Here is a 26,485-nt window from a genome sequence, read left to right as displayed (position 1 = left end):
AAATGTATACAGTATTTTGCAGTTGAAGGTGAATTGTATTTTGTCTAATCTTGGACATGCAATATTCCTCTGTCATAAACCAGAGAATAACCACATTAACAGCTACTGTAGTAATGCATTTTATTATCTTTTCTTCATTCAGTAGGAGGTTATGTCAGATTGAATCAATGACTAACAATGAGCAGATCAATCAAGGGGCTGATGAAAGTAGACGGGCGGCCTACATAAGCCTGGAAACTTTTTTTACCACAAAATGCTTTTAAAAATGCAAAACAACAAGCTATTTTTTCCTTAATATCCTTTTAGCATATAATAAAAAATATGTTTTTTTAAAAAAAGTATTTCACAGTTAGTAGTGGACAGTAAAGGGTCAAATTCTTCACAACATACAGTACTGTATATATCCTTACTTCCATCATTAACAAAACAACTGACCAGTATAAAGAACTGCCGTATGTGTATTTGTTTGCATAGGACACCTAAAACCACTTTCTGTTTTTGCCTTTTATTCTACAGTGCTTGACAGTTATGACAAGCTTTAAATTTGTGTTTCTTCTGTTTGTTTTGAGTGTTGTGCTTGTTCAAACAGATTCCAGGAAACAGCTCCCCTCACCTTGTCTTTTATTGGACTAATATTTAAACATGCTTTTTATTACTGTATACCTGAGCAGTTGCAGCTCATGAGAGAGCCCTCTCACTGGCTACAGCAACTGTATAAGTCAATTAAAATAACAATAATTAACCAACCATGGACAATCCTGCTTGAGGATGAAGATCTCAAAGATGGAATTATGAATGACTCATTAACCTGGCCACATGGGGTAGAATCTTGACTGACAGTGATCAAGCCCTGTATATTTGAATTATTCACCTTATATACAGTACAGTACTCTATATCTGAAGTGCTAAAACCAAAACAACAAGTAAGATTTCAAACTTCAGAAAACTGTGTGGATTGCCTATCAACCTTGGCTATCAGCATGAATCATTTAATTTAGCTCTTATGAGAGGATACTATCTTGTGTAAGCAGTAAATCATGAAGCTTGAAGCTAAAGGCAGATTCTTGTTTATACTGTAGCTTCTGTACATGGAATACTATTTATCAAAGTAGTTAGGTTATACAGTATGTATTTAAAGGGAAAGAGAAAAATATCATCCATGAGGAGACATCTGAACAAAGTTAAAGGCTTTTACTAAGCTTCGGTTTAAATAGTTTTCAATTATGAATATCCTCAGACTATATAAGAAAACACACTTCATATATACTGTATTGCCTGCAATTTAAGCATTTTATACAGTTAGAACTTCAATTTAATACCTTATTAAGGTATGTGATCCCAGGAAAAGAGTACTGCTTTGTCTGAAGAAAATCTTAGTTTACAACCCTGTTAGCAAAGGACTAAGGGATTATATAAATATTTTCAAGCTCAAGGTTGAAGCAGGTATGAGCTACTGTACTGTACAATGCAGAGATGTATTTTTAAGAATTAAAAATGAAACAAAATAAAAAGGTATTACCTCATTCCCTGATGTGTACCATTCTGTGGATGGAATTAGTTGTTCTAAAAAGTGTTGTATTTCAATATTAAAAATAATTTAATAACTATTAATGATGTATAATCTGGAGTTTGTTTGACACTTGCTTTCCAAATTAAATTTGAGAAACATACATACAGTTCCACCACATAGGACTTTAAGATTAGTAAATATAAATGTAAAAAAAAACAGAGAAAGTGGAAAATAGTTTTCTGTTTTGTTGCTGAAAAACAAGGATGTACAGTAGTTAATGTATTTAAGTGAAATATAATATACAAGGTAGTGCTTATCATGCTGCCTAAAGTTTTATTTCCTGACAAATTGTTATTTGATTTATTTTTAATGAGACAGAGAAGGACAGGAAGAGATCTTCTAACTGAATGCAAGTACAATAAAATCATGTGTACAGAAGATCTATGATACTGTGCATTTCTTTGATTTTAAAGGCCTTTTAAGATAAAAAAAGTCCTGAACTTCACTGGTTCTGAAATTGACTTCTGAAGCAATCATGCTGCTTTAGTGCATGAGAGTATCAGAATGGGTTTTCTGTACTTGATTTTGGCCTAGTTTAAGTCAAACCTTTATCCCACCCTCACAAATTAATCACAAATTAGAATCCCATTACTTGATGGCAGTTTTCCACTTGGTAGATGTAAGAAGCCTCTGGAAAAACAAAAAGCCCCCGTCAAGTTCTGTGTTGATGGTTTGCAATTTGTGGGTAGGTCGAGGTTTTGATTTAATCCAGGCCTTTGTCTGTAAACAGTGATGAAGATATGTATCTGGGAGCCTGAAATAAATCCATGTGTCCAACAATTCTGTATATGCATACTATACTAAGATGTTTCCGTGCACTTTTTAAAGCCGATGGTACAATCTTGTGTGACCGCTTGGAATGAACCATGAGCAGAACAAAACGAGATTGAAGAGGAACCTTGAGTTCCCAGATCTGCAGAGGCAAACAAGGTTGTTGCTTTCGCCTTGCATTTTGCTGTACACTGATCTTTAACCCACAACCAGTTTGAGAGTAGACTACTCTGCCACTTCTTACTCTGACTTGTTTTGCTCCTTTTATCAAATGTCCATTGGTTCTTGGGTCCAATTTATATTCGTTGGAAAATATGACATATTGGAGATTTGCTCCATTTCCACTATTTACAACATGAAAGCATTCCATCTGCCTGGCTGGGCACTGCTTTAATGGGGAAAAAAGTGGCAAGGAAGCCCTACAGAAGAGAACTACTTACTATTGCTTTGCTTTATTTTCAGAAATGTTATGAAACTTTAAGTACATAATAATAGATACCAAAACTGGCTTTGGTTTTTACCAAAACTGGCTAGTTTATTTTGTTTGGTTTGTTTTATGTACAGTAAGAACAAATAGTAATGATAAAATTAGATCTATAAAGGTAAAAGCTTAGATTGATCTAGAAAGAAAAGATCAGTTCTTTATAAAGTGGCCAATATGTTAATTATATCTCCAGTAGCAGTTCTTGACAGGGACAGTGTTATACAACTTCAACCTGAACATTTTCTTATTTAATAGAGTGTGAGATTTGAAATGTACTTTGGTTTAAAAATTACTTTTGAAGATCTATACCCTCACATCTTTTACATTTCCATAGAATACATATTTCATAAATTGTTCACATTCCAATCCTAACCAAGGCCAAATTGTCAAACTGATAAAGACAAAAGATGGCAGTTTCTACAGTCCCTGAACTGTACACAAGATTCACATTAATCCAAAAGGCTTTACAAACACTAGGCTATTGTACAGTATGCATTTCAAAAGTTCTATTAGGAACATATATTTTCCATTGGGTAAAAATAACTAGTAATGTTTTAACTAAAACCAAAAAGGCCAAGGGCACACTGCAGTCTGTTCTTTCGATTTACTTATGATTCATATTCAAGACCAGGATGAAGCAGATGAATACAAATTCCAACCTATAGAGTGTCACAAAGCAAAACTTGCGTTTTTCAACTGTGTTGATTTCAAATCATGTTAGATGTCTGTTACACAAGCCCAAAACAAAAGACAGCATTGAACATTTCATAACTAAATTAGAAAAGCATATGCCTTCTTAGAATGACTTGAACTGATGATTTTTGGCAGGATTTGATTAGACACAGAAGTACACTAATGCTTCTTTTTGAGGTTTAAATTGAGAGATGCGTGTTTATAGGTGATAATCTCACAAACATATACATTTCAAGCCTGGAAACGTTTCTCTTCTCTCCAGGATGAAGTGTTGCATGTCAAGTTCCTTCTCCTGCTTAAAAACAGCCCTTCAGAAAAATATGTTCTAAGAAATACAGTTATGAAAGAGACATACTGTACCACCATTAGGATGTACTGTGTTGGAATGAACCAAGCATACAGTATAACACGTAAGTGCTAATCAAAGCCTTGTTCTCTCCCAGATTCTCTAGGTGGTCCATTTCCTGCCAACTCTCATCGATGTCACCACAAACCCAAGCGCTGCCTCCCCATACAGCAGTGTGGTGGGTTCCCCGTCAGCCCCCTGCTCTTCCACCCTAATGCCAAGGGCTCCCAGATTGTCATGGATCTGACGCAGAAGGCAGTGAAGAGACAGGCCAGCTTCTGCAATGCCATCACCTTCAGTAACCGACCAGTGGTTCTTTACGAGCAGGTCAAACTAAAGGTATTTACCTGACTTCAATCCTTTAAAGAGATTTGTTTTTAACCCTGATGTTTGTAACCTCCATACATTACCTAATCCTGTCTGTGATACAGGTGCTTCCACTCCAGACGTAAATTGAGCACTGATCGTACCCAGTGATCCGCTCCAAAGTGAAAGGCATGGGTTAACAACCATATGACCACAGGGTGAATCCCCCCCCTCCCAACACCATGTGCTGGATTAGTGGCTTTTTAGTTTTAATGAGTTACACACTGACTTTTATAACAACAGGAGCTAAGACAAAAATACATATTCTGATTTATTAAGTAATAGATCTGTTTTTCTTTTCTCATGCATAATAATAAATTTATTTAGACATATTTAAGATATTTTTGTAAGTCCACAATTTTATGGGTTTTTGAATTCCAGAATGCTGTTGCTTGTTTACATTTTAATTCTTTTTGAATTACCTTAGAAAAATAGTCTTGGTAGCTGCTTTGATTCATCCCCAGAGTTGTTTTATATAAACAAAAATCTCCAGGACACTACAAAAAACAACAGCTGATATTTTTTTGTGCTCTAGTCAAGTCAAAGGGGAACAGATGTACTGAATTACAGCTTTTGGACAAGAAACAAGGCAGACACATTTTCATTCATGAACAGACTTCCAATGGAAGTTAAAAAAGAAATTAAATAAAAACAACCTTTTCAGTATTTGGAATACTTATCTTCTACACTACCTATCAATTTTAAATACACTATTTTAAAAACATATTCATGATACAGAAAACTTGATCATTTAAATAAGCAACCTATAACCTAGAGTAAATGTTAATTTGCCTCAAAATGCTTAAGACATACAGTATGCCCATATCGTAAGCATCTGTGTCAGGCCCTGCATGATGCGCAAAGTCAGAGTTGTATCTGACTTGTCTCTTCTGTCTGATCCATTAATCTGTGTTGTTTGCAATTTCTTTCTCTACCATCACTATTTTGTTTTAATTTTTGCAAGGCTCAGGATGTGGTTGGGGGCTCACACCAGTCATACTCGTGTGTATCTGCCTGCTTTCCTCTAGATCACAAAGAAGCAATGCTGCTGGAGTGGGGCTCTAAGGTTGGGCTTTACTGCCAAAGACCCATCTCGGATTAACCCAGACAGTCTACCTAAATACGCCTGCCCTGACCTGGTGTCCCAGAGCGGTTTCTGGGCAAAGGCTCTGCCAGAGGAGTTTGCCAATGAAGGCAACATCATTGCTTTTTGGGTGGACAAAAAGGGACGGGTGTTCTACAGGGTCAACGACTCCAGCCCCATGCTATTCTTCAGTGGAGTCCGAATCACCGAACCTCTCTGGGCCCTGATCGATGTGTATGGGCTGACTCGCGGGGTACAGTTGCTTGGTAAGTTAATGAAGGGTAACAGACCGACCAGCATCTGTGTTTCATGGCTGTTTGTATTGTCCTGTGCTCTTGCAGAGAAGATGCAGCAACTGTAGATGAATAACACTGACTCCCCGGTAGTATTACAAACTAAACACTTAAATAAGCACAATTTTCATTGACTTTTCAAAGACTCATTATGGGGCTGCTGAATGTATTTGCAGATAGTGACCTATTAAATTAACTAAAGAAGTTCTGTATGTACAACTTCCTGTTAATACAACACTTGTACTCTTCTGATGCTCCACTGTTTTTTTAGTCTTAGAGGTTCCTCTTTCTTTGATGTACTGTAGGTTGTCCTCTAGCAGATAATTATTGCCCGCGACAGAATACCTTTTCTTCCTTTTTTCTAGTGTTTACAAAAGTATAATTGTCTAAGTTACTTCTGATTGTGTAGAGTTTTCAGCTTTGTATTTCTGTTGTAAGAGACACATTTCTGTGAAATGAGGCAGCAAACAAAGATCGGAATTGTTTCATGGTAACATTGCGTACGTTTGTTGGTACACAAAAAATAGCCTCTGCAGGTAGAATTCAGGGCTTTGTAGAGACAATGCAACCGTTCTGAAAACTGGACAAACCTGTTTTTACATTGTTTCCACAGAAAACTGATCAGAGTGGACAAAACCTTGTTTGCCAGTAAATGGTATACACTGCATGTGTTACATATTGATTAGGACACCTACAAGTAAAGAGAGATTGGTTTCTTGGTTAAAGTGATCAATGTGAAAATTGTAGAATTTCTAATTAAAAGGCTACAACTTGAAAATGTCCATTCTAGTGTAGAAATGAATCACTCTTTGCCTCCCAGGCTTACTGACAGGAATTTGGCACAATAGAAATTAAGCTTGAGTGCACAAGTGAAACTTCTTTACATGTCAGGAACCTGCAGTTGCCAAGATCTTAATACACTTCACTCTTCCCACCACTTGAAATGATCTGAAATAATTGTGTTATCTTTCAGACACTCTTTGTTTAACTGGGCAAATCATTGTAACGGGGCATGAAAACATCAACTTCTTAAAAGTTGTCACTTTTTAAAAAATAACCATTTTCTCTGCTTTAGATTCTGATTTTGTTAAAGAACTTTGTCAGGACCTTTTCCCAATATCCAAGGTTAGGAAATATACAACCCAAAACACAGAAATGTGTGATCTGGTATTGCCTGTATACATTATTTTTTTATTAGTTATTTATTATTAGTTTGCCGTAATCATACAGTACATAACCCTGGGGCAATACTACACTGCAATACTACACTGAAAGACATTAAAAAATTGACTTGTATTTTCATGTTCTCAGTATAATATATACTTTATGCGTACAGTATATATGCAGGACTGAACAACAACGCACCTAACTCTTAAAACAAAATTGACCAAATAATTTGCTGACTCTCTGTTATGGAATAGTTTTAAATCACACTATCATTGTTCACTTGTGTAGCTGCTCCTCTATGCAGCACGTGACTCTCCATTCCAGCCGACTTTTCTATGGTTACCCACATTGGCAACAACCCAGCTGTTTGTTCCAAAAAAGAAATAAACACAATAGAACATGAATCATCTGGTAAAATAAATTCCATACCATGTATTTTTAGAAAACACCTGTTCAGACTGTAATACAGTACTTGGAATACCTCCTACCCAAAGAACACTGGGGTTATTTACAGTAGGTTCGATTACAATGGACTGTATCAGTGCAAATAAAAAAATGAATTTAAATGATACACAATTAAATGCAGTTTAAAAAGGAGTTAGTATTACTTAAAGACTATCCTCAAAAGACTTTGGATTGCATCTGACCCATGGGAGGAAGATGCTAGAAAGAAGTGGTACAACATGATCTAAACTGGTGTATTGAAGTCTGAGGTTAAATGTACAGTATTTGGCTAGCCCAAGATAAATCCAGGCCATACTAACAGTACATCATCCATAATGGACTTTATGGGTGGATGAAATGATCAAAATTAAATGGAAAGAAATTACAGACCATCACGGTGATTATCATGAAAAGGGAAGGTACCAATTGTACAGAAGACCTCATAAAATATCAGTATGAATGTTATTGCCTCTCTACCGCTTTATACCTTCCAGTGATAAAAGATGGAATACATTTACCGAGATAAACTAACCACACTCTCCTTACCAATTCAGGAGTCCTGTTCTCCTACTTTTTTTCCTGTATACTTGTAGCCTATTGTCTTGTTTATACTACTGTGTGTCATTTAGTGTTTGTAATTTGGAGTGGCAATATTTGTCCTAATAATAAAAATAATGACAATTAAAAGGGAACCAGCTCAGGAATGTTCTGGAACTATCCCAGTACTCTCTAGGGAATTCATGTTGTCATCCCTTTCATTAAAAATAGAACTTAGCCACTTGTTCTTTAGATAGCTTCATTTAACCTAATTTTAAGCTGTGCCAGTTGACAGTGGCGTCCTTCCTATCTTGTGGTGGGATATGCTGTGTGCAACACAGGACACGCTAAGTAAGACTATCTACAATTTACTAGCCTCTGAGGACGAAGTGGTGACAAGTGCCGTAAAGCTTTTGTTCCTCGACAAACTGCTAAAGAAATGGGCGCCCTAAATTTGTACGGTGACATCACTGTATAAGGCAAAAGGGCTTTAATGTAGATTTAAACAAGAACTAAACAGAAAAAAAATATTTGATAAATACCTATTTTCATTCTAAACAGAGACAGAGTTCTGACAACAGGCTTCATGAGAATGAAATGGAAATCAGCTGTCTTGGTCTGCCCACATGGTTCTGCTTGTAGGACTGCTAATGGAGAAACCATGCTGTGGTGTTTTAACAACAACAGCGGCACAAGTTTAATCAATAATACCTCAGCCATTTACAGGCAGATCTCGCTCGCTTGATCCAGCCTACTCAGGAGCACTATTAATCCCATGGGTCCCACTGGCTGCCAGGTTACTAAAGCAGAACCCACATGATTTTGGAAAGGCATGGCGAATACATTAAGTAACTATAACATCCTGTTCTTGTCACACTGTTGCTCTGGAGGGAGGAATATTCCAGTGTCATAAAATTAAGGTAAACTGGTTTTAGGAGGCCAGGTAATCTGTTGGTCAAGGAACATAAAGTCTTTTTTGCAAGAAAGTTCCCAGTTCAAGGTGCAGTACTTTCACAGCCTCACGCTGCTCTGAGCCTGAAATGTAGAGCTGAGGTACTTTTGTGACTGACTGCAGCGGGACTTTTTGATTGATAGCTCTCTGTATCAACTGTGCAATGTCATCATGTGGTATTTTATTCATTTTATCATATTGTTCAATATATCTAAATATATTATATGAATTAAATACAATTAGTAAAATATAAATTGGACCTGGGCTGCTATCTGCATGCAGTTTGTATGTTCTCCAAGTGTTCATGTGGGTTTCAGCTCAGTTTCCTCCCACATTCCCCAAAAATCTCATACTGGTAGGTTAATTGGCCTCTGGGAAAAATTAGCCGTGTTGTGAGCATTGTTGTGTTTGTGTCTGTGTTGCCCTGTGAAGGATTGGCATCCTCTCCAGGGTGTATCCTGCCTTGCACACATTAGGATATTCTGCCTGTATTGAATAAAGTTGTGACAAAATGAATGAATGGATAATATAAATTATTCTTATAATAACTATTAGCAGTAATGTTATACTGAACTATTGACTTTGTTACTATACTGGTTTATTAGATACAGTCTCTAGATTACTCCATTTAGTAAATTAGTTACAGTTGGATATAATGCAGTGGAATGTTTTGTATATTTGGTCTGGGTTGATTCTAATTCTTTTTATTTTTTATTTTTTTACCAAGTCTTTGAAATAACTATATTTGTGTTCTTGTGGGACTTTAGTTACTTCCTTTTAATAATACAGATAATCAAAGTAATCTTTTATTCTGCATTTTAAAACATTATATACTGTAGAAGTTAATTGGAGCTAGTATCCACTGAGAGAAACCAGATGTGCAACTCCTATAGTTCTTATTTTAATGATAAGCAAGAAAACATTGTGTATAGCAGCCATATCACCCTGCAACTCACAACTGGCAGCTAAGCAGGTCTGTACCTGGATGGGAGACCTCCTGGGAAAAAATAAGGTTGCTGCTGGAAGAGGTGTTAGTGGGGCCAGCAGGGGGTGCTTACCCTGCAGTCCATGTGGATTCTAATGCCCCAGTATAGTGATGGGGACACTGTACTGTAAACAGGTGCCATCCTTCGGATGAGATGTAAAACTGAGGTCCTGACTCTCTGTGGTCATTAAAAATCCCAGGGCACTTCTTGGAAAGAGTAGGGGTGTAACCCCGGCATCCTGGCCAAATTTCCCATTGGCCCTTACCAATCATGGCCTCCTAATAATCCCCATCTATTAATTGGCTTCATTACTCTGCTCTCCTCCCCACTGATAGCTGATGTGTGGTGAGCATTCTGGCGCACTATGGCTGCCGTCGCATCATCCAGGTGGATGCTGCACATTGGTGGTGGTGGAAGGGAGTCCCCATTACCTGTAAAGCACTTTGAGTGGAGTGTCCAGAAAAGCGCTATCTGTAAGTGTAACCAATTATTATTAAAAGCTGGTAGAAGTTGGTAAATAAGTCAATTTAAGACAATAATGAGAAGATTTAGATTGTTGAGAACTGAGCTAGAATGAAAACCCATTACCTGTAAAGCACTTTGAGTGGAGTGTCCAAAAAAGTGCTATATAAGTGTAAGCAATTCTTATTATTAATTGTTAATTATTATTCCATCCTGATCCTCTTTTATTTTTATTCAGGAAGAGTGTGACAATAGTGTCTGGTATCTTAGTTTTAAGTCTCAAAAAGCTTTCAGCTACAGCAGGGAAAATCTTACCGTCAGCTATTTTAGCATAACTTGGGAACATGACCATGGATGAATGGTCACACTCCTTCATAATATGCAAAGTTACCATTTGGGAGTGAGAGAAAAATATCTCTGTAACAGCAATTAAAGAGGCTCTATTGTATGCAAGCCTTTAAAGGACCCCATGTGTCAAAATCTAGCAAACGCTAAACTCTCAAGAACAGACGAAAGATGGAAAAAGCCAATACTAATTAATGCAAACAACACATGGAAATGTTATGTATACTTTAATAGTGCTAATGTATCACTATACCACTGATTGGAATTAGCATAAACAAAAAAAAGATTAATTTTTACAAATAAATATTCTTTTGCATTTTGACTTTTAGTTTCTCGGCTGTGCTGTTCAAAAAAGGAAAGATCGAAACGGCAGCGATCCAAGTTAAGACTTTCCATTATTGGATAGTAATAGAGATAGAGTATCTGGTCACTTTTCCAATGTGCCTGAAGCCCTAACAGCCTTCAGTTAATCAATTTGAGTCTTGTCAGATATAACCATCTGAGCCAGGTTGTCATTAGAACCCACATGAAACAAATAGTGCTGTACCAGTGGAGACTCAGGCGGTGACATCCGTCTGAGCAAGAACCCACACTCTTCCAGTGCAGTGCTGTGCTGGCCGAGTATATTATTAATTTAAGAAATAAAATACTGAACATACTGACAGGGGGATGTTTTACTCCTCTTGATTAATCATAGATAGTCTTCAATCGGAGCAGATTTTTATAAATGCTTTTCACTGGGGAACCTACAGAGGTCCCCACATAAATGTATATATTCCTGAAGAAAAAAAAACAGAATGAAAGTTATCTAATGAATGTACAGTATTTATAGATAGTTGTAGATTTAACTAAATTTGTAAATTGTACAACATAAAAAAATTAATTCTAAAAGAAAATACTGAAATCTTGCATTTGTGTGTAAGAATCTTATTATTGATTTTTTAATATTAGGTAGGTTTAGAATTGGAGACATCATGCATGAATAGATACAGTTGTAATGATATAATTTAGAGGGCATGTAAGTAGTGCAATTATATTAAAACATACAGCTGCCTACTTTGCAATTTTCGATCATTGTTTAACAAACTGTTTCAACACACCTGCATAGAGGCACACTGCCGAACATCCACAAAAATAAACATCAGTGCTGCTTTCAGACTTGCCTCTTGGTGGACTTCTAAATATTCTGATGCAAACTAACACTGACACTGACTCTTGCCCAGTCAGATGTACAGTATACACTATAAAATGTCTCCTGAATTTTCCTAGTTTTTGTAAAAACGTGCTTTGCCAGTACAGGGAGGGGAATGAAGATCGAATAAACTTGTTTCACTACAGAAAATGGCTTAAAATCTTCCTTTTTTGGGGGGTGATTTTTTTAAATCTAACTTATTGTATAAAATCTAATTCAACGGCATGTAGTGAGCTCTTTGAAAGTAAAGCATGTCACTGCAGATCTGTTTATACTGTATATACTGTACAGTACATATCTCACTGACAGGCATTAAAAATTCAACAAATAACTATAGGAAACAAAAGCATTTGCTGTGCTTTTATGCCTCTCTTTATATATTGTAGAGTTTAGGAAAAACAGAATTTTGTGAATTTGGTAGTGAAAAATAAAATTTAAGAAGAAAAAACAACATTTCAGCTGTGGAGTCTAAAGAAAATCAAAACCTATTGTTTTCTATTTATTTTAGTATTAACGTTTATTTGTTTCTTTGAAGCTTACACACTGCCACAGATCAGTCTTCAAGTACTGTATGGAAACATTCAGTGCTGTGTGGTTCAGAGCTCAGATGTTGTTAAGAGGTGGGGTTTGAATCCTCTCAGGGGACAAGCTGTGCACATCCCATATTCACATACTGTATTCACACACATACTCAATGTGTATTTGTATTATAAAAACATAATTATTAAAACAATATTGTTTTTTTTATTTAAACAGGAGATATACTTTAATAAATGCAATTAAGGTGTGTGTACCTCAGTAAGAAAAAAAGCAAATGAGAATCTGATCATTTGTAGCTCTGAGATTCTCTCCCACAGAGTCTATCAGTCTCCATAAAGGATTTTCTTTGGTGTTTACCCAGTAACAGAAGGCTGTGTTATTTTAAAGATTTGCTTAATTTTGTATTGTTTATTACATAAATGTCAATACAGGTTAGTTCTGTTTTACTAGTCATAAAGGGCAGTTATATTGTGGGACAGTAAATAAAACGAGTGTTCACAGAGTACGGTATAAATAAAACAACTACAAATTTATGATCAATTAAATTAGAGTGTACCTTGTAAATTCTGGAAAAGAGTTCAAGTTTGCCATGGGAGCCTTTTAGTTTCAAATCTATTGTGAGGAGCAGCAAAGAGCATTTTAAGCCTTTACACTGCTAAAGAAAAATCAGGGAGAGAGGCTGAGCAGGTTTATTCTGTCTGAGGAAGAAATGAAGTGGATGTTCCATGGCCAGGTCATAAAGAAATACTCATGTAACTGATATTGCCCTGTTTTTCCATTTTACACTTACACAAAAAGAGATTCTCTCTTTTCTCCCCTAATTTCTTCCTCTAAGAACACGTAAATGCTTTCTTATTGTTTTTTTAGATAGAGGTATTTATTAGCAGGGGACTGCAGAAGCAGACATACTGTATTTGTCTGGTGTGTATCAGGGGTGGTAGTGGGCATGGCTGGCTTAGTTTCTTCTCACATAGACAGCTGTCAGGGAATACCACACATACTCCACGGTTGTGGTGCTGCTTCACAGAGTTCCATATTCAGTTATGCGTAAGACTGCAGTGTTCCTGAGTATACAGAATGGTGACAGATATGTCCATTCTCTAACTTTCTAACAGAGCACATCTTTTACTGCACAAACCTTTTGCTGCTAGATTTACTGTATATCTTGGGTGGTTAACAAACATAAATGATCCTATTCTTCTTAAAAACAAACCCCACACATTCACAGCATGTTTTCTCCAATGTTGAAGTACTTACAATAAATATTTTGATGCTTAGTTAATATTAATGGAATGGTCAAATTAATTAAAAATACAAAGAGGCCTTAACTGTGACACAAGTTAATACAGAAAGGATATCCACAACAGATGAAGAAACAGTTTCTGCTTTTCCTGAAACTGCACAATGCTGAACAGAAAAAACATGCCATCATCAAGGCTGAGCACAGTATACAGCTTACACAGTTACATCAGTTTTTAAGGTAGAAGCAACAGTTTTTATCAGATTTATTCAGATTATCTGAATTTTCCTGAGAGGTTATCTTATTTGTTGGATATAATTTATTCAAACAGCTTTAATGCTCAGCTTCAATGTTTCGACTGTCTGATTCATAGAAAGTTTTTTTCAGAACATTTCTATACCCCTCCTTATTTCCTTTGGTTTTCCCGGTCTATAGGGTATATTAAAATCTTGATTTATCATTCAGTACCTCTCTCAGTAGTAAAACATAGACACTTATTAAAGTTAGAGTTCCGTGGCCATTTACTCTGAGGGGATTACGTGAATGAAAACACAATTATTGCTTTTATGACCTTGTATATCTTGTATATGGCTTTTACTGTGGACTTCCTACGAAGAGGCAATATATATTGTTTCAAACCATTTCTCTTTTATTGAATGTTCTAGATTGGTAGATTCATCTTGTCACATAGATTGCTTAGTTGTATTTCTTCTACTATAAAGGTAGCTGTGTATCCTAAAGCAGTGATATGAGTCAGGTTTCCCCCCTTTTGCTTACATTCCTGTTTTTATCACTCTTTCTGATTTTCTCTTGGGGTAGATATGTGGCCACTTCACTGGCAATATCTCCCATAAACAAATGTCATTTTGTTAAAAGCATGTACAGTACCTGTATTGGGAAAAGGTCACTCAGACGCAAGGCTACAATGAATATGAGATGGTTCAAACAGCTTGTAAAGGCAAGACCTTGTGCTGTGTCTTGTGCTTGTGCTTGTGTCTTGTTATATAATTTGGAAACCTACATTAATCTAGGCTAAATTAAACTGTCCCCAGGGCTTCAGCACCAATAACGCAACAATGCAGTTTAATAATTGTTGCATTGCTAGCTGTTTTTTATTACAAACACTGTTTGTATGTAAAGATGTGAAACTATAACTTTTACGTGTGGAAAGCTGGTGGTTTCAGCTTTACTTTTGTATAACAAGAATATCTAATACTAAGCTAAAGTGCTTAGAATTGACTATGACTGTTCCGAAATAAAACTTAACAGTAACTGCATCAGTATCTGCATCTTATTTGCAATAAATTGGAAATCTTGGTGCATTCTTGGTGCATACATGCTGTAAAATACTATGTAAGCAAAGGTTTAATGTTAACTATAGGTTTTAACAAAATTCTTTCTAGCATTTGAATCTGTTATCTGGGAAGGTATTAGAAAAGAAACACAGCAGTTCCACTTTATTTTTCAATAATTATGCACTTTTAAGTATATCAAAAATTGTTACTTTTAGATTTATTTCAACCAAAGCTGGTTAAAATGAGAATTTGAAAGTTCCCCTCTATGTTTTTATGTGACATGGAAGCCCTATCTTTTAGGCCAAAGACATGATTTAAAATGATATACCAAACAATAAATTTGTTTTTGAGAATCAGCTCTCTGACAGTGATTCCTGTAGATACAGTATGTAAAAACAGTCCAAGAAGGTACTGCAAGGTCCCGAGAGAGTTAACACTGATACGAGGTGCTATTTACCTGAGACTGATGTCACTGCAAGCCTGATGGTACCTGCTCAGAGAGTCCTGTTTAATCCCAGCCTTACCCAGATGGTGCCTAGTCAATCGTGTGCTGCTGCTTAAGGAATCTCTCTGTCGGCTAGTAACAAGACCCAGGAGCAAACTTTGCAATGTCAGGATTATAACGCTCGTAGAGTCCTACGCTTACTGCCTTAGCTCAATGAGACACATCCCCCTGACAGCTGAAACAAAAAGTGAAGACACTTTTAAGGAACATCCACTGTAAAGGTAGATATTGCCCTCATTGATAACATGACTAATCCAAATATAAGTAAAACTACAAACTCTTTTTTTAAGTTCTGGTCTCACAGAAATGTTCCCAGGGAGGTAAGGAACACTAGAACTGATAGAGAAAGCATCATTTCTGTAAATGTTTTGCACTTCGACCTAAAACACATGTAATTTTCCCTTCTTAAATTAGTAGTTTAATTTCCTTTCCACTTTTTGTTGGCACTGTTTGTTTTGTTTATTTATAGGACTAATCACAAATGATTGTGGAATGTAGGTTCTCTAGTTTCTCATACTGTAGGTGTGATGGCTTTGTTGCAGAAAAGAGAGTGCACTTTCGTGCAAATGTGAAAGCCATGCCAAGCTTGATGGATGAGGGATGTAGAGAGCTGAGGTTTTTGTTTATGTCTCTTCAGAGAGCGGTAGAAGGCTCACTTTATCACTGACAACATGCCAGTTGGGCTGTGTGCTGTCAATTAGAGACTCATAGAAAGTGTCAATTCAGTCAAAAGGGAAATATGAAACTTGCCAAAACAAATAAAAAAACATATGTGCCTAATCATGAGGCATGCCTGCATTTGGTTGAAGCCAGGTTGAGTGAAATTATATTTTCTTTAATCTACTCAATAAGTAGTTTTAAAGTGCATCCTTTTTAGAGGGAGTACCAGAAGGTGCTTCACACCCATTATTGAAAATAGTGAGCTTGATGTTAGAGTGCGTAGGTGAGACCTTTTCACCATTTTAACCTTGAAAGGTGTACTTTTTTTGCCAAGTCCTTGTTGTGCTACTTTATAAAAAAGCATCTTAAAATCAGTAAATGACTTGGTTTTTTTGTATTTTTCAGCTATAATGTGAACTTTGAAAGAAACAGAAGCTATCAGGAATAAAATATAAATATCATCTGAATCAACAGAGACCACTAAAACAGTACAGTTGTTTCTTTCTTCACGTAGCAGAAGAAGAGCATAAAACCTCTGTGTCACTCCTAGTATACAGTATATGGTACTTGAGAAAGGCACATGTTGTGTCCAGCTACAGCTGTTTTAAATATAAAGACAGGAGAAATGGTGGTTGAAATACAAGTGCTAAACAGTGCCAAACCTGCTGTTCACCAAGAACAGACAGAAATGGGCAAAATGCTTACATAATGGTTGGGGGCACTGAGTTTGAACAGCAAGATCTGAGTAGACCGTCTTAGATCTTAGAACTCCACTGTTTGTATCTTAGAAGTCTACAATATAATTAGAATTTGCTGTTTTGGTGATGCACATCTCATAGACCAAGTGTTTGATTACAGATACTCCAGGCCCATGTGGCATTTAAACATGACAAACGGTTATATTGTATTTTAAATGGAAAGAAATATCTGATTATACAGTATTCTTGCCATCCCTTTCTACAGCCATCATGTTTCACATTCACTGTGATTTACCAGCCAGAAAGAGCTTGTGTTCAAATACAGTGCCTTCTTAACTTTTTATTAGTGATCAATTTAATATAATTTACACCACCCAAAATCCAAAAATAAATCTTATCTAATGTTGTTGAATACCCAATTATAAGGTGAAACCCTCTCACATAAAACATAAAACTTTGAAGGCAGAAGAATAAAATACATCTCTTTGAATTCTGAATGTGTTTGAACACACTATACCTTGAATTTCTATAGTATATACTGTATATATATTTGTATGAGCTTAACATGCAGAAGTTACATAGTTATATTGTCAGAGTCAGGTGCCTCAGCCAGTCGCGGGTCAAGAAGAGCTACTTCCTCATAGTGACCTCCGGGCAAGTCTCTGACGGCAAAAAGCTCTTCAAATCGAACTTACCATTTTTATAGTAAACACCAGGGAATAAGAATTGGTGAACATATTTTTATATAATTTGAACAACTAGTCTATAGGATCACTTTCCTACAGTATGTAACTATTGATATTTGTGGAAAGATTGATATAGAATATCAGACATTAAATAAGATCCCTCTCTTCACCTCTCCTACCTATTTTACCTATTGCTTTGCTTTCAGTTATCTCTTTCATTCCTCCTCTCCCCTGAAGAAGGTTCCACAATCAAAGTGTTTTAAGTTGTCTTTGTCTTTAATTTTCAGTATAGCGTTAACCACCAATTTTTTATTTTTGCAGCTACATAGAGCATTGGGTGAAAATTACCTTACTAATCATTTTTTAAGGGGGAGTTTCTAGCCTGTTGGGAAAGATGTGTCTGGTTCCATTTTATACAAAAGGAACACATGTAACAATTTATTCTGCGGTAATCACACTGGATATTCGTAATTCTGGCAATGGACATGACTCGGGGCCTTTAAGTATCTTTCTTTAGAACATTTGTTATTCTTTAAAAAAAATAGAGACAGTTCCCTTATTCCTGCCATAAAGGTTTGACAAATGATGGTTCTTGGTGGGGCAGAAGCGTTGACTGCAAAAGCAAGCAATTCCTGCCTAATACTAGTATTTAAAGTAGTGATTCTAAGCAGAAAAAACGCTTGAAATAATAAATGAGAATGAGGAATAAGTAAAATAGCATGCCAAAGCATCTGTGAAAATCCAATATTATGCTAGAAAGAAATGTACTGTATCATGTAGCACAAGCAGGAGAAGGCTTAAGTGTCTCCATATTAGAACATTTTGTTAATCCATGGACCTGAGGTTGGCTAAGATTGTGTGGGGCATTGATTTGTGCAGATTATTTAACTGGCTGCTGTTGCCCAGATCGAAGAATTGCTGAGAAAAACCCATTAAAATAATCCATCTCCCCCATTTTCTTGTAATGCGATATGGTTATTTAACTTAATTATACCTGTTATAGCTGGGTTTATGTTTTTTATGCATTAAAAAGGGCCATTAAAAAGCATACTGCAATTCCTGAATGCAATTATGAATCAACAATAGTTCAAGAACTACAATCTTGTACAGAAGCCATGAAAAAATGCAAACGGAACCACACACATCCTACTGTACGTTCACTTTATGTTCACTTCAAATGTTTCTAATATTAAAAACATCAAAATATTTAAAATCAATATAAATATGGCGATTTAATTGTAGGCTATATTTTATTTTAGGGATAATAATGTGCAGTTGCTATAAATACACGACATTGTTAACAGATATTTTTATAAATTATGATTATAAAATTAAAATTTTCAGCTCTCTATTAGTTTATTGATTATTACAAACTTAGAGTGGAATTTAGCTAACCTTCTAACTCCCCTAGTACAGTACCTCTAGCTAACCTACTGTAGCAGTCTCACCTGAAAAATGACTCTTCCTAGAGCATGGTATTCCCAATCAATGTAGTGGTGCGTAGACTTTGGAAATTCTAGACCTGAGAGAAGATCAGGTGAAGTCTCTAATGGTGTTTTCTCAAAACATATTCCATCTTCTGCCAAAATAACATTCACACCTAATTCTTCCCTCACCAGTGTTGGGATGGTTAAGTCAGATATATACAGTAGATGGTTTTATTTTTTTACTTTTAGATGTAGACTTTTTTACAAGGAGTTGGTAATAGATGTGTACTGTATATTTGTGAAAGATTAATTACCACTGACCCCAACATATTTAACTGATTAGCAAAACATTGCCTGCACATAGCATTTCACATCTTCCTTGATTGCAGAAGTTGGTGATATCTTACAGAAACACGATTAAATAATCATTTAAATCATTAAACCTCTTGTCAGCCAGGAGTCAAGAGAGTTTCAATTGTACATTCTGGTTTAGGCATTCAAGAGAAAGAAAGTAATTGTTTTCATATGGATGGAAATATGCACTATCGATTGAAAGCTCAATGTGCAAAAGTTTCATGAGGGATTTTCTTTTTTTTTCCCTGAAACAAAACAGCACTGTAATTCACAAAATGTGTTTGTGGTGTGAGAGAATCATTGGAGAGCTGAAAGTGTTCCTTACCACGTAGCTCCATATGTTGATAAATAGTGTTTATTTTTCCATGTAAGCAGAATAAATCCATTTTTGGATTCAAATAACAAGAAGCATCATACGAGAATGCTACAAAAAGGCATTTTTTGAATCAGAGGGTCAAATGGATCTTTGTCAACAGGGACATTTGGAGAGGGTCGTGTCTGCCCCAAGCAGAGGGGAGTGTTGCAGGTGTAGTGGCTGTGCAGCATGTCTCCACCCTCCTGCCTGTTCTTCACGAGTTGTTGGGGAGACAACAGGATACTCACAGCACCTGAATGCAATGAGAAGTTGCATTGCATCAAGTGATCTGGGCTCAGTCCTGCTTAGTTTCTCCTCAGCAACTGGCATTGCATCACTCAGGAACCACACATCAGCATTTCCCAGCAGAGTCGTCCCTGCTTTCTTCCTGTTCTGTGTTTGCCTGAATTGGTCCTGTAGCTCACTTGATCCTGTTCCCCTTCTTACCTGGATTTTTCCCGTTGCTTGCCTGCTTCCGGACCCTCCTGGACTCTGCATAGGGACCCTGTCTGATCTTGTGATGCCTTGATCCAGTCCCGAATGCTGAGTGTTGCAGTGTTGCTGTACGGCTGGGTCTCGGGCTGGTGGCAGCAGTACACTTCTCTATGGAAGCAGGGGCAGGGGCCAGGTCCAGGGAACTGGTCCGATCAGAGGATATGCAGAAGGGCTGGCAGGCTGAGGCAGAGTCCATAGGCTGCTGCCTGTAATCAGTATGCTCACTTCTGTTTTTCCAATGCAGCTCATGAAGTGGTCATGAAGGGCCCACGTCACACTGCATTTTTCCCATGTGTGCTTGCTGGTAGTGAGGTCTTCTGGATTTCTAGCCCTATCGGAGTTAGGGCCCTAGTGTGGTGCAGATGCCGGCTGGGGTAGTCTGGTGGCTCAGCCCTTCAACCCTGCTCCTTATATTACAGCACAGCTTCCGGCCCTGGTGGTTCTTCACTCCCTCTGCACTTCTGCACTGCAGCCCTGTTACCTGCTGGCCTTCTTACTGCCCAGACACCAGCCTATGGACTCTCCCTCAGCCCGCCAGGCCTTCTGCTTATCCCCCGCCCTGACCAGTTCCCTGGACCTCGCCCCTGCTCCATTCCCATTCCTGCACCAGTCCTGGGGGACCCAGCAATGGACCTGTTATTCCGTGGGCGCAGCGGGTCCTCTGTAGGTCCATTCTACATGCACCTGGCTTGGCCCAGCCTCTGGGGTAGGCCGCCCTGATAGTGTGAGCAAAGTTCAGTCTGGTCTGTAATGCACCTCCTACATACCTCCCTGACAGCGCATGCCCAGGTCACCTCGGTCTCCAGAATAGACCGCCCTGATAGCACGTACCTAGCTTGGCCCAGTTCCTACCTAGTTCAGCCTGGTCTCCGGAGCAGACCGCCCTGACAGAGTGCCCACCTCAGCCTGGTTCCTGGCACTCCTCCTGAATACCGCCCCAATGATCTGTGTGCCTGTTTTGCCTAGCTCCAAATGCAGACTGCCCAGCACAGTCCTGTCCCTGTGTCTCCTCCCTGCTCTCCTTCCTGCGACGTAGAGCTCATACTGAAGTACACCAGCCACTAGCCCCCATGGACTGTGACACCCCTGCTCTTGGATCCATAACTCAACCTTGTGCACCCTTGCCATCCTGGTGGGCATCATGTCTGAAAACTTTAAAAACTTTAATATAGCTTATTAAATTACTGTTTGCAGTATGCCAATACAAGTGTTTTATGAAATACAATCAAATTATTAAATAAAAAAAATATTTTTTACATTTGCCTTCTGGTGGTTAATATAATATCACATTAAATTGTACTGATGTTTCCAGGTTAGATCAGTACCTCAGAGCTCAGGGCCAGATGGACAGCCAAATTCTGGAGAAACCTTGCTTGAATTTGCATTAGAATCATGCATAGATTATCATGCTAATAGTATTTCAGCAGACAGAGATGATCGGAGTTTTGCTTAAAACTATTGAAAGGAAATCCAATTTCCGAGCAACCAAGCTAACCAGGTAGATAAATATGCATTGGTCATCATCTTTTTCAGCTCTGGCATGGAGATTTTGAACATCATCAATGAGGAAATGATGTTGCTTGTTAGTAACGTGAAGAAACAAAGAGTGTTCTGTTCTGAAGCAGCCCTCATCCAGGGGCAGAATGGATCAGATGTTTGTGCTTTCTATTTCACTACCAAAAAACATTAGTAAAATATTGTTCTCAACTTCCCGCTGAGAGTTATTCGTGCTGGATTTCCAAGAATCATATGCCACACTTCATCAGAAATGTGGCATCTATAATCAGGAATATCCCTGCTACAGACAAGTGGCTCCAGACTTTAACCTTATTCTGTTTTCAATATATTGTAATGTCTAGTCTATACAGTATGTTGTTATTCACATTTCGTTTTCACATTTTTTTATTATTTTCAGATTGCCTATAGATATTGAATGATTTGCCTTATTTTGGTCCTCATCCTCAATAAAGTACGTTCTGGGTTAGAATGTTCTCTTATGGAGTAAGAGAAAGTGTGAGGTGAGGTTTACACACTCAGCTTTAATCATTCCAAACTAAGAGGAAATCAAGGAAAAATATTTTCAGTGAACCTTTCAGGATTGTATCAAGACAGAAATGGCTAACAAAGACCTGCAGTCATACTCGCGCTGCATGTAATCCTTTAAATGTCATAATCGTGAGTCTGTAACTACAGGTATTTTTGTAAGTGAAACAGCAGTGCAAAATTTTAATGAGTAATGGCACCAACACTTGGTGAGGGCTCAGAGTAGATTCATTTGATTTTAATATATTTTACAGCTTTGCTAACAAGTACATTATGAAGACTTGTGGGCTGTGATATCTGTGTGTGGAAAAAAGAATTAAGTGAAACCTAAAAGCAAAAATAAAATACATGGGTAATAAGTTTATGTACACATTTAAAGTACTTACTGTACATAGGAATTTATTATTTGTAGATGCAAAAAATCCTCAATTATTAAGGGAAATTACAAACATTTTTGTAGTAGACACACTGATATTTTATTGAAGAGACACTACACAGGTGAATTTATTTTTCTGATTAACATTTGTCATCAGCAGGGTTGATCAACAGGGGCTGTACCGAGAAAGTCACAAGCTTGTAGAGTGTGGCTACAAATGTTCAATGGGGTTCAAGTCTGGCACATTGGAATGTCAGGTGGAGGCCACAGAGAGGGCAGCAAGTGAGGTCTCAGGACCTGATCAATGTAATGCCATGTAATCAAGTTATCATCAATCACTACAAGTGGAGCTCTGTAGTGACAAGACCATAGGTGATTTGTGGAGAGCCATAATCCAGCGGGATTATAGGTCATGTAGGGTTCCCTTAAATCCACAATTTGTAAAGTCTTGGAACACATAAGCTTTGATCAGTTTACTTTATTGGTTCAAATAAGTAATGGATAGCCATCTGATCACCTGCATATATGATAAAAATATTTTTTTCCAACTGCTTTAAAACCCAATGACTTAAAAGGTGACCAGACTATTGATCTTGTATAGGTGTGATGACTCCATGTCCCAGATTAGTGCATATTAATTTGACAGGGTGTGACTGGCTGTAACCTTGCCATGCTAGAAATTGCTGGCTGTGACCACCCAGTGGCAACTGACTGGATAGTGCACTGGGTCCACTGTCCAATATACCAGTGGCATGAAGGCATTATTCTCTTGATCACATTGGTTTCTTGCTTGGCTAATCCTTCTTGATTTATAACACAACTGACATTAAACAGGTTAAATTAGCACATCACCTGTGCCCAATGTCTCACTAATGAGGTGAATAATGTTTATTCCTTGATCAAAGTCATTTGAGTGTATTATGATGAGTCAAAATGTTGGTGAAACATTTACTCAACATCCAAATGCTGTATTCTTTATTTTTCTAAAAACATGTATAAACAGCAATACAGTTTAAGTTTATTTTCTTTAGTCTATGAGCTATTAGACTAGAAATCAAAATAAAGTAGGAAGCATTCAGCTGAAATGTCATTTTTTAAGGTCTTCTTTTTTTAGGCAGAAGGATGTTGTGCATTGGGAAGACTTCAAATAGAGCAGATGATTGTTGATGAACGTTGACAGATGATTAACATTACTTTTTCATTGGAAATCATTAGTAATCTTGAAATCCTGTAAAGTAAACCAGACAAGCACGTTATCAATCAGCCAATGTTACCGACAGAGCTAGAGTATGTATCTCATTGGACCTGTGTGGGGTCTTCAGAACATTGATTTGTTTGCATACGCAGACACTTTTGCTTCCTGCTTATGTAATTTCTTTCTGTGGCACCTTAACTTGTTTTTTCCTCCCTGTGACTCCAAAACAAAAGAAGCACTGGAATTCAATTGAGCAAGTTGAACTCAGCAGGTCAGCTAATTCAGAAAGTAATCCAGGAAAGTCATGTTGTCCAAAAGTGTTTAGCCTTAGCTTTTTTTCTTTCATTTGAAAATGCCCTGCAAGGTCTCTTTGAGTAATAATGAAAAAAAAATGTTGACAGTAAAAGTGATTATATTTAATTCTTATAAATGTGAATAATAAATGTATCTACTATTTTCTTACTGTCGCTTTTCTTTTTGCAATTTGCAATGAAGTAGTTAACTTGAAATCACCTCAGTAAAAAGAAGATTAATGGACTAGTAGTACAAATAGTGAAGTTACTTTAGGGCTAGTTTGGAGACTGATAAACTGTTGTAAGGCTTGCATTGTTTTAACATCCCCTTACCTGCACCATGTTATTCATTCTGCAGTGTCAAAAACGTGATCTGTTCCTAGCTGAATTTTCACAACACATACAGTACACATTAATTTTTAAGAGAGAGACTTTTCCTGACTGACCACAATGACTTGTCATACTGTAGAGGATGCTTGGCTGAATTCTGAACATTTGTTGACTTTCTGTTTTCAATCTTTCTAGTAAAAACTTACACTAACAAGGTTGATTGGCAAAGAGCCAGCAGATACAACACCACACCTGCCAAGTCTGATAAACAGGTTCCATTACTTACCTAATCCCATGCTTTTCCACAAATTGCACGGTGCAGTGCAGCCATGCCTGCAAAGCTCATAGGCATGAATTCTCCCCAGAACCTCCCCAGAAATGAACTCTGTGCCCAGTCAAGCATAGACTAGATTGTGCTGAGCCTTGAAAGCTAGGGAGACTTATCATAAATCCCCCTTTCTCATGAGGGTTGACCTTGTGTAGAGGTGACCCTACACTGACCTAAAGCTGTCAAAGCCAGTCAAACCCAGTTAAAAATGTGAAATAAACCAGACAAACCAAAGCAATGGTCATTATTTGTCCATAAATCTAGAAAAAAAAACATTATCAGTCGTCATAACCATATGGATTTTATTCAGAAATTAAGTAGTTTCTGCCTAATACTGTTCCAGTGAAAACATATTTCAGATCATTTTGACAATTACCGTATAATGTCTACAAGGGTGTCTGCTCCAAATACTTTAGCTTTCTGTCCTTTTTTCACATGTGAAATAAATTGGTCGAATGTACCAAGTAGCCAAGAAGAAACGACAACTGCTTAGCACTGAGCTGAGATCTTCTCTAAGAGAAATTTGATCTAAATTATATTGCTGGCTTAGATGTAATGAAGTGTCAGGGCTGATTTTAAGCGTTTGCTCATTTGAAAAGTGGACGGGATATTTTAATGACAATAGATGTGTGAAATTCCAAATATCCCATAAACATACTGTAGATCTATTGAACACCTTTATTCTTTGTTTTCAAAAGCATTTGGTATAGAACACTTGCATCTGAGCTTGGCTTGTTTTGAATTTATAAATTAAAATGACAAATACTTAAAAGTACTGAAAGCCTTATAATGTCCAATAAAGAGTGGGGTCTGCCTTAAAAAACTTTCTTGTGAGTAATATCGCAATGAAAGTATTAAAGAAATGAGTTGTGCCATACTTAATAATGAGCAGAGAACCTTTACACCCACTTTGATGTCCTCACTAAAAAAATAAATATTTGAATTCAGCTTGTAGTTGCAAATTCAGAAGATTATACCTTGAGCATGCTGAATTTTTATTCCTTGAAGCTCCATTTCAATTGGTACTTAGTAATCGTAGTTTGACAGCCATCATTCATGCACACTTTTCAGCTATGATAACTAAGGTCCTCTCCATGATTTCCTCCATAATGTTCATCTTGTCTTCAACTTGTAAATAAAGGTATAGTCAAACTGACACCCAAAACACACCCGTGCGTTTTTCTGATCTTTTCTAGAGATTTTAAAATCTGTAATTGGATTTCATTCTGTAAATAAAAAAGTTGAATGCATTACACCTACTGTATTGCTCATAAGGATTGTGAAAATGTCATTACATATTTGGGAAAAGTATAAAGTTTGATTGCAAAAAAAAATGAAATGAAGAATTCAGTTAACCAGGAAATAGTAATGGAACAAATTAAAACATCATGCAAGACATCTTTCTCCAAAAACGTTTCCCAGCATAGCATTCCTCAATTACAGGATATAGAACAATTGGAACAATAAGTCCAGCAAGTGATCATGCCAGCAATATGCAATACTTAAGTCATAGTATGTACTGTATAATATTTAGACATACAGTACACATTCTCTTTCTTTGGATCATTAATGTATTAAGCAGGCCATTTTCCCAGTTTCAGCAGTTAGGAACATGATTTACCAGGTGTCAGTCTTGCTTAAACATGTGAGCGTGTGATCTGATTAAAGAGAGTGAGATGCCAAATATTCAAGGGATCATCTCTTCAGTCACAAATGACAAGGTCTTGCAGCATACTCTCAGTTCCTTCCCATGGGGTCAGTTTAGATTAGTTCTTTCAGTGAGTGAAACCTTTATTGATCTTTTTCAAAATTAACTGAGTATTTTGACCCTTTAAAACTGACCTGTCCCAGGAGAGTGCTCAGAGCTGGCTCTGATCGCAAACTCAATTTTCTCTCTTTTTTTCCCCGGCTATCTGAAATCAGGAAAATAAAAATAAATGCACAATGTTAACAACATTTATCATTCTCCTTTG

General features: G+C 37.1%; 1 protein-coding gene across 2 annotated transcripts in view; it reads left to right on the top strand.

Annotated features, from left to right (window-relative positions):
* The window catches only part of neurl1aa (neuralized E3 ubiquitin protein ligase 1Aa), a 113,094-nt gene that overhangs the window by 59,738 nt on the left and 26,871 nt on the right, over positions 1–26,485 (top strand). For both annotated transcript variants that reach the window (XM_015347660.2, XM_015347661.2), the window contains exons 2-3: positions 3,962–4,203; positions 5,259–5,580. In XM_015347660.2, coding sequence (XP_015203146.1) covers positions 3,962–4,203; positions 5,259–5,580 — 564 coding nt within the window. The remainder of the gene's footprint in view (positions 1–3,961; positions 4,204–5,258; positions 5,581–26,485) is intronic.

The sequence above is a fragment of the Lepisosteus oculatus genome, chromosome 4, assembly GCF_040954835.1.
Source record: "Lepisosteus oculatus isolate fLepOcu1 chromosome 4, fLepOcu1.hap2, whole genome shotgun sequence".
NCBI lineage: Eukaryota > Metazoa > Chordata > Actinopteri > Semionotiformes > Lepisosteidae > Lepisosteus > Lepisosteus oculatus.
Note: the sequence above shows the minus strand (reverse complement) of the source record. Positions and strands in the feature narration are given on the sequence as shown.